Source organism: Saccostrea cucullata, unplaced genomic scaffold (genome assembly GCF_032062105.1).
Source record: "Saccostrea cucullata isolate Sc308-1 unplaced genomic scaffold, CSIRO_AGI_Scuc_v1 ctg1145, whole genome shotgun sequence".
Taxonomy (NCBI): domain Eukaryota; kingdom Metazoa; phylum Mollusca; class Bivalvia; order Ostreida; family Ostreidae; genus Saccostrea; species Saccostrea cuccullata.
The window spans coordinates 1-10,000 of NW_026919948.1; the positions used below are offsets into that span (position 1 = coordinate 1).

The window sequence follows — 10,000 nt, forward strand, 5'->3', positions numbered from 1 at the left end:
TGTACTTAAGTAGTCAAATAATAAAAGAGCATATTTTTCTTTTTTTAAGAATACATGTAATTCTTGTAAAAGACCAGTGACTCTGTGATTTTTCACATCAAAAAGATGATAAAGATCGAGATATTTATGCTTTACCTCATAAAAGGCAAGAATTTATTCATTTTGTTAACCCTTTGGACCTCCTCTACTTCTATTTAACCCTTGTGCTGCTTCTGAAACAGTTTGTTTTAATACACTGAAATTCAATACTATAAAAACTTTTATTTTCGTGGAGGGTTAATTTTCATTGTTTTCAAGGTTTTGAGAGATCCTTGAATTCAAGACCACCACGAAATGTAAATTTTCATATGCATTACTACTCGACACCTCTTCAACCACGAAATCATATCCCAACAAAATTCGACTTCACAAAAAATATGTGATTTTACAGTATTTCATCTTTCTGACTTTCAATTTTTAAAAAAATCAAAAGCATAATTTTTTTTTTTTATTCCTTAAATATACAATTCTGAATATTTCATTAATGAATGCTGTAGTTTTTAACTGATTACTTGATGAGGAATATATCAAATAAAAAATAAAGCATTTTAAATACGCTTTTGAAAGATACTAAGTATTGTAAGAAAGGACGAGAATTTCTACTTTTGCTTTGATGAAAAGAGTAACAAAAGAGCAAAGATTACTTATCCAAGGTTTTTAAAAAATACTGAAATCAAATCAACTACGTGTACATCAATAACGTCTTTCGCACACAACTTCCCAAGAAACCAAAAATAATATGGTAACATAATACATGTTAGATAATTACATTTGAAATAAAATAACATAACTGTAATAACTGCATATTATTCATTTACACTATTGTTACTATTGTAATGGAACTATTTCTTATTGTGTAATGTTCAACCTAAATACTCTATCATTTCCCGTTGTTATTTATGCGCATAAATACGTCATACAGAATATAAATGTCAGCATCAGTATATACACACCTGTTCTTTAGTGTTTCACAAGTATCTAGGGCCTATCCAAAGTATTACAACAACAAAATTACAATCCTAAATGTATAAATGTTACGTTTAAAGTATGAATTTGATGAATCCAGTCCTTAAACTTATGTAAATAAATAACATTTTTATGTCATTTTTACAACAAAAAAGTTGTACTGATATATCAGAAAAATATTATTAATGTGATATTTTCGGAAAATACAAGAATTATGTATCGGTTATGATAATTTTAGATTGAACAGTTCTAGAAGCATTTCCTGTTTAACAGCGATAAAATATATGGAGATAACGAGCAGAATTCGAGCTCAAATATCCAATAAACATTACAAAATATAGGAGCAGGGGAAACTCCTACCTCCAAAACATCAGAGTTTGGATCAGGTGCCATTGCCATTGGGGAGTGAGCATCCCCTGCTGACTGATCACACCTGCCGTACATGCTGCTTGTCATGTTCAGGTGGAAAAGCCGGGAAAAAATCGTCGACAACCCAGTGTGTAAATAATGGCCTAACAATCAGTTCTCAATCTCTAGCTCTAACGCGACTTCTCTGTACAGAATATCCTTTAATATCCAGCTATAAACAGTATACTAGTATTGTTTTCTAAGGAAACCATAAGCGTTTCATTTAAAACTGAACCATAAAGCTTGTACAAGACACATTATCTAAACTTCCACTATTGTAAGGAAAATTAATGAATCGTAGGATCTGATATGTAACCGCGCTAAAAGGTGCTTAGACACAGATTGAAATTAACATTTTCTCAAATTCTGTATAATTTCATAATTTATTTGTTGCGGTAGCACTTTCATTCTAAAAAATAATTAAAACTTTATTCCATCTCCTTATTTGTATTGTTTTACTTTGATATTGAATACTCCTCATTATCTCTATATCCTTCATTTGAACCTTAGAATTTCTAGATGTGTTTAATTGACACATCCTTCCACAATCATAAATTTTATATTTTATTCTTAAAGTGACATAGACATAGTTTCAGATAAAGATTTTCAAAGAAGATGGGCGCATTTGGCGTGTGATCTGCAGGAATCAATTGTACGAAACATTTATGGTTTAAATGTCCATGATATGGTTGGCTGAGCATAGCTGGTCAGATTTTACAAACACGTCCATAGGTTTTTTTTTCATTTAGTTTGAAAGACCTTGTGAGATTGTAACATTTATGTCCGTTTTTCCTAGGGGGTACTATAACATAGTAATATTTCACAAAAAATAAACACCTAAAATATTTAATGCATAGATGCATGATACGTGTACATGTATATTATAGAATAGAAGATTGGAATTGATTTCGTTCGAAAACCAAATTGAACCAAAATTTATCTAATTCAAAATTTTAATACATCAGTACATAAAACGAAAGTGACAAAATAAATGGTTGTTTGCATCAAAACAAAAAACAAAAAAACTAACGCCCCATTCCAGGCTCGAACCAGAACATTCTCGCTTCGAGCGCACTGAATACCTAGGTATCCCTACCTACTAAGCTATCACCGCTACATATATACAGTGGATTTTAAAAGGCGAAGAAGCACCACATTTACACATTTGGATTTTTTGGGGAAAAGTTCATTTTTTGTGGTCTCTGGGTCTTCTCTCCATCTTTTAAAAATGTGTATTCGTTTCTTTGAATTAAAATACACACAAATAACGTTTCAAAATGATGGAGAGAAGACCCAGAGATAGAAAATTTTTAGAAAAACGTATTTAAGAATGTACCATTTTGTACCAAATGTCTGATCTGGCCAATTTTCAAATTATTTTTTAGCAAATCAAAGCTCAATTTCGGGAAAATATTTTCCTTTCCTGTTGCACAGGAACCCGATAAATAAAAAATGTTAAAATTTGATGTGACATGACGATAAAATTTTCACTTTTCATTTACGCCCAGATTCCTGCTGAATGCCAATCAAAAGCGCCCTCGTTCTTTATTTTCTCCACTTTTACAAATCAACAAAAGTCTTTCTTATGACCATAAGAAAATTGAACTTGAGTTGTCGAGATAAGTTCAAGACAGATTTCGAGTTCCAAACCTTTGTTATGTAAACATGGTCCGTATCATGTCTTATTTACATAGGTTAGTATACTAATATATGTTCATTCAACAGGTCGAGACCACTAGATTTTCTGACGTCAGCATAAATTTGCATGTAAATTAGCTATCTGTTTACTTTACCTACTGCTGAATGAGCCGCAATGCATTGTGGGCTACTACAAGTACCCAGCTGTCTTGAAAATACTTGTTTTCGATTCTTTTTTGAGATTTGTGAAAGAAATATTTAAAATGAAGTATAATCTTTCATTTCTATGCTCACATTTACACAATTTGCTTTATGAAACCTTATATTAACTTATACCGTATAAGTGGCAATTTTAGCGAAACCCAAATTTAGCGATTTATACCTAAGAACTGGTATTTTATTTTTAGCGAAAAGTAATTTTAGCGATTTTTAAATTCTTGATTAAAAAGCTTTTACAAACAATACGCAATGAATTTTCAGCGATATTCAATTTTGGCGATGTCAGCACCCTAGCTAATAATGCCAAAATTAAATCCTCGCTAAAAATTGTTCTTATACGGTAATACATCGCCTAACCCCATTGTTCAAAGAGACGTAGGAGCTATCGTGTCGATAAAACATTGAGTTATTTTCACGTGATATACGTGTACATAGTTTTAGCAGGTAGTATATAGGTCTTTGGTTTTAGACAAAAGAAGAAGGTGTGCAATTATTATTTAACCCCTCAATATTATCAGAAAGTGTTTTATGTACATGCAAACGTCAAAGCGTTTGTACGGTATTCGAAGCAACTATTAATCATCTAAAACAACTCCAATATTAAATGTGAGCATGGAGCAATGTCTTTAGAATATAATCTTTCCATTTCGGTCTTATAAAGTGATAAAGAAGCTCGACATTTTTTCCGATGTCGAGTTAAATATTGTGCTGTAAACCGACGAAAACCACGTGTCGCCATTGAATCGTAAACACTATATTAGGCTGACATGCTTTGGGACTCATTCACTTGATTGGAGAACGGATGAGATGAAAACATCGTCACGTGTTGAAAATTGCCTTCCATATAAGGTAGTGGTCTCGACCTGTTCAAAGCAGATAATTTCAATAAAGAAGTTCATTTTAAATATGATTAGACAGTTTCTAGTGATTTGCTGAATTTCATTTTGTTATAAATAGGATATTTTCTATCAGTACACAAAAGCAAGGCACGATACTTGTTTACAATATGAAGAACTTTAAGTTCTGTATCTCGTTTGTCAATCAACAAATGATGTTCAAATTTCAGCTGATCATTAGATGGTGCCTTATTTAGGAATTGTAAACATTAAAATTGGTTTAACAAATTCAGTTCAAATCGTGTACATGTCCCTTTAATACAAAAAAGTTTACTTTCAGTGGTGTATTCAATTTGTTAAATTCTGTACACAACACTGACTATTGGCTGACGATACTAGTGAAGGGGTTTTGCTTTCGATTATTTATACTCTGAATGTATTATTTTTTCATTAATACACAACAAAAGTCCCGGAATTCGTAGTTTTAATAATTTCCGGATAAAATAAGTTTTTTAATTATATTTTCGTGTGAAGTGCTATTGCAATACATAAGTTGTAATATTTTACAGAAAATTTGAGAAAATACTAGTACCTGGTATTAACTTCAAATCTGTGTCTAAGCACCTTTAAAGGTACTTGGACACAGATTTGAAGTTAATATTTTCTTTATAATATTACGACTTATATATTTTAATAGCATTTCACATAAAAATTAATTAAAAATCTTATTTCATTTAAAAGTTATTAAAACTTCAAATTTTTTGGCGGGTTTGATTGACACATCCTTGCACTTTCACAAATTTTAATTTTATTCTTAATACTTAGGAAAAGTGGCAATCCTGTTGTGTATTAATAAAAAATACTAATACTATAATCCAGAAAATTCAGAGTAGACATGTTCGAAAGCAAAACAAACACACAATATATTGTCAGTCCGTGCAGTTGTGGTGAGCAGACTTTGATGATTGAACGCACCCGGTGAATCGTAAACATCAACAATAACAGAGCTCGTGTCCTGTTTACAAAAAACTGTATACATAACACGAGTGTGATCGATTTTCTAAACTCTGTACACAACACTTAGCTCGGAATGGCGATACTTTTGAAGGAGTTATGCTTTCTAGCATTTCTACTCTAACGAAATTATTTTTCTGGATTAAAGTTTTAATATTTCTCTTTAATCTACATCAAGATTGCTACTTTTCCTAAGGATTAAGAATAAAGTTTAAAAAGTGCAAGGATGTGTCAATCAAACCCGCCAAAAAATTTGAAGTGTTAATAACTTTAAAATGAAATAAGATTTTTGATTAATTTTTGTGTGAAATTAAAATATATAAGTCGTAATATTATAGAGAAAATATTAACTTCAAATCTATGTCCAAGTACCTTTACAGCTTGTATAAACACTAGTAGGTCATTGTATCGACCAACTAATGAAATAATGACTTTAAACGAGACTGCTGATTTTTGTATCTCCAACTTCATTCTCCGTTTTCACTCCATAAAAATTTAGCGGTTGTGAGTGATGAATAAATCAAATATCTATTTCTGAAAAATAAAAGAAAACAATTTGTACGTATGTATCTATTTTAAGGTATTTGAAATCTCTGTTGTCTGCAAGTACCTACTTACTGAATGCATAGATTAATGCCTTCTTTCTTTAGTACATGAACTATTTTTCTCACATTGAAGACAATATTATAAAAACTAAAATAAATGGTTTATTGTGCTGATATCATTTTGCTTCTCAACGTGTAAACGTTTGAACATACAAAATATATTTTCTTCTACTAGGTGTTACCTTACTAACCATATCGACTTCATCTGAACTTAAAGTAAAGTTCAGAAGGGACACAAGCCTTGTTCTTAGCTGTAATTACTCAATAGAACACGGAGAACGTATATCGGATAGAGAGATAATATGGAAAAAAAAAGTAGGAAATAGTTTTGAAGATGTTGCTGTGTTTTCTCCTCCTGGTGGACAAGAACCATATATTTATCATAAAATGGCTACTGCTCTTGAAAATAGAACAAAACTTGTCACATCAAATACTAGTGTATCCTCCAGTGCCACGATGATAAAACGTGATCTTGTCTGCAGTGATGAAGGATTGTACCAATGTTGGATAGAGTATTTTGTCGATGTCGAGCATAGAGACAAGCACAAGAAAAGTTTATCTTTAGTTACTTTTGAGGGTAATTTCAGTAATAACAAAAATAAGGTCAATAATATAACAATACACTTTCCTTTGTATTTAGATAGACATTGAATACAGTTCAGCTGCATGCAGGTTAATGCATGACATTATTGTATAGGTTAAATTGTAACAGATAGTTCAAACACACCATTACAGCGTTTTCGCATATGCTTCATTCTTTACCAAGAATAACTTGTGTCTTATCACTATTATTTTTTAAAATCCGTTTTGTTGATACCCATATTTAATTTAAACAGCTGAAGCTACAAAACCAGTAGAGTTTGTTTTAAAACCACAGGACCCGTTGGAGGAGAATCAGTTCATACATCTTATTTGTGCCGCTGATGTTGAAAATCCGGCGGGAAATATCAAGATCTGGAAAGTCCCGGAGATAACAAATAATCATGAAATCGAGCTCACTTCAAATTTACTGAAAAATAAGACAAAGAATTGTACCACTTTTCTAAATGTAAGCACAGAGTACAAAGTGTCCAGAAAGGACAACGGAATAAAATTCCTTTGTTCCTCACAAAATAATCTTACCCAGGACCCAGGACCAGGAAGATACTCACAGAGAATCTCGGTGTTTTGTAAGTGTACTCTTTCCTTCAAAAATTGTCCATTATATTGTTCATTGCTATTTCATTTTAAAATTTTACTATTTGTTCTTTATTTTTACTTTAACGTTTTGAATTCTACCAACAAATTTGCGGGAAATCCCCATATTACACTTTTAAATTCTTTGTTTTTAAATTTGGGTACCATGGCTTCTATTTTTTTTTAAATCTTAGACGGGGCAGTCATATTATTGGTAGATATTTATTATTTTTATGCCCCCCCCCCTTTGAAGAAGGGAGAGCTTATTGCTTTGCTGCTGTCGGTCTCTCAGTCTATCTGTCGGTCCACCATCAATTTCCGTTCATCTTCTTCGCAGAGGTTGGACGTAGAAATTTTTTAATTATTTGGGGGAGGGGGCATAAGTGTTTTAATAACATCTCTTGTTTAAATTGAATCTTTATTTTGAAGATGGATCGGTGACGGCAAAAATTACACTTTTGCCATTCAAAGAAATGTACTTCGCCGGTGATTATTTAAAACTGGATTGTTTTTCTGATAGTAATCCGCCCCCAATATACAGCTGGACATTTCAATCTACCAACAATAGTGAAGATACAAAATATAATATCAGCAACAGGTCTTCAGTGACGCTGAAAAACCTGCAGACCAACAATTCTGGAAATTATGTTTGCTCTGCTTTCAATACGTTCAATGGGAAGAACTTTTACGTTACATCTATGGTATTTATATCTGTCGGAAATCAACCTAAACAAGGTACGTTACGGCTACACCTAGCGCAGAAAAAAGCAATCCCTTTAAGAATTGTCATAGTCACTTGAATAGTTGTAATTTCCCATGATATGGATTGCATTGTCTTTGGAAAAAAATAACTTTAAGACTTTGTTCATGCCTATGATGTCTTTAATTATAACATCGACAATTGTCGAGCTTGTTAGAGTAGATCGTTTTTTTATGTAAACGTATCAACAAACGAGATCAAAAGATACGATTACTTTATTAGATGAACAGTAACGCGTTTTTTAAATACATCATTATATTTGAGATAACATACTTTTAAAATAATGTATAATAATTTCATGATATATCATAAATAAATGATAATGCCAAATGACATCTTCGGGGAAATATCAAACAGAGTAAATTTGATAAGAACGGGAACATCAGAACCCTGGCATTATTACAGAAGAAGCAATCCTGGAGAAATACGTAAGTATTGAGTGAAATTTAAAACATTTAGTTTTAAATACTGCAATTTTTTTTTTAAAGTCAAGGTCCCTTCTCTCCTGGCTGTTGGTGAAGATAAAGCTTTTTGCAAGTAAGCCATTGGTCAGTCTTGTGGAGAAACACCAACAGATGTATATTGTTAGACTTCAATTTGCCTGCAGAACCGTAGCTCTCCAAAACTATTGACAAGCTAGAGAGCTAATCCTTTGCCATTGTAATTTTTTTTTTATTTTACCAATGTGATGAAGAGGAATAACAAGAATGTGTCTTTGTCGCTATTAGAAAACCTTCAGAACAACAATGCCGGAATTTGTATTTGCACTGTTTTCAATTTGTTCATTGGAAAGAATGTTGAATGTTACTCAGTGTATTCTCTATGTTTCAGAAATCCAGGAATACAAAAACCACAGATACACTGATGCGTGTCTCCAACCCTTGCCAAATCGAGCCAAGAAAATAGTTGGACATACTGGCTGACACTTTATCCTTGATGTTTTACTGCTGATAATTATATTGCTTTTTTGCTCACCTGAGCCGAAGGCTTTTCTGATCAAAAGAACAAGGCATGACTTCCATACAAATTTTGTCCTGTGATTTTTTAAAAAATGAAACTGGTGTAAAAGTTGAAAACTCATGCTTTTTGAATAATTGAAATTCAATGCAGAAAAATCACAAAAATCATTTTTCTCACATGTGTTTTTAAATGCTAATTATGACGTCATAAACTTGTGCGTTTTCCCGCAATTTCTAAAAAAGTTGCAGAAGACACCAATTTTCAATGAATTTTCTTTCAGATGACATTGTCCACAGGCATCGCCCACAAAGATGTTGAGATATGTGATTTTTTTTTTTTTTTTTTTTTTTTTTTTGAATTTTGCAAAAAATATATCAAAAAATTAACGTGGGCGACTGCTGTGGACAACTGTTTTTTTTTAAAGGAAAATCACCCTTGAAATGGACCATTTTGTGGCTTTTTCTGTTAAAAATAGATAAATGCTTCACAGTAATGACGTCTTATTTGCAGAATGCTAAACCTTCATGCCATATTCTTTCCTGATTTATCACAGTCATATATTTAAGTAATATTTAAGCCAGTTTCAAAACTTTTTGATGTCATCACATTTTTAGGGCGCAATAAAGTTAAAACCATACCTTCTTCTTTGTCCGTCGTCTGTCGTTGTTGTCGTTGTTTTCGTTTTCGTAAACTTTTCACATTTTTCATCTTCCTCTCAAGATCCGCTGGACCAGTGTCAACCAAACTTGCCACAAAGTATCCTTAGGTGAAGGGGGGATTCAAGTTTGTTCATATGAAGGGCCAAGCCCTTTCCTAAGGGGAGATAATAATGAATTTATGAAAAATTAATGGCATCTATTAAAAATCTTCTTCTCCAGAACCATTGGGCCAGGAAAGATGAAACTCATGTGGAAGCATTCTCAGGTTGATTAAACTCAAGTTTGTTTAATTCATGACCCCCGGGGATAGGGCGGGGCCACAGCGGCTGATCAAAGTTTTGCATATGAATATATAGGAAAGATCTTGAAAAATCTTCTTCAGAACCATTGGGCCAGGAAAGATGAAACTAATGTGGAAGCATCATCAGGTAGTGTAGATTGAATTTTCTTCACATCATAACCTCCGAGGGTAGGGTGGGGCCACAATGGCTGATCAAAGTTTTGCATATGAATATATAGGAAAAATCTTTAAAATTCTTCCTCTCCAGAACCACTGGGCCAGGAAAGATGAAATTCATGTGGAATCATTCTCAGGTAGTGTAGATTCAAGTTTGTTCCAAATCACCACCCCCGGGGGTAGGGCGGGGCCACAATGGCTGATCAAAGTTTTACATAGGAATATATAGGCAAAAAATCTTTAAAAATCTTCTTCTCCAAAAC

At 32.5% G+C, this 10,000-nt stretch overlaps 1 protein-coding gene across 1 annotated transcript; it reads left to right on the forward strand.

Moving 5' to 3' along the window:
* Positions 1 to 6,112: 6,112 nt before the first annotated feature.
* On the forward strand, positions 6,113 to 8,584 carry LOC134240794 (carcinoembryonic antigen-related cell adhesion molecule 6-like). The gene is made up of 4 exons (XM_062722877.1): positions 6,113 to 6,302; positions 6,562 to 6,894; positions 7,331 to 7,636; positions 8,493 to 8,584. Exons 1-4 carry the CDS (start codon positions 6,113 to 6,115, stop codon positions 8,582 to 8,584), a joined length of 921 nt encoding a protein of 306 aa, XP_062578861.1.
* Positions 8,585 to 10,000: the final 1,416 nt, after the last annotated feature.

Coding starts and splice junctions, on each gene's coding strand:
- LOC134240794 (XM_062722877.1), top strand. CDS start 6,113: ATGGCTACTGCTCTTGAAAATAGAACAAAACTTGTCACATCAAATACT. Junction 6,303..6,561: donor ATCTTTAGTTACTTTTGAGG/GTAATTTCAGTA, acceptor TAATTTAAACAG/CTGAAGCTACAAAACCAGTA. Junction 6,895..7,330: donor ACAGAGAATCTCGGTGTTTT/GTAAGTGTACTC, acceptor TTTATTTTGAAG/ATGGATCGGTGACGGCAAAA.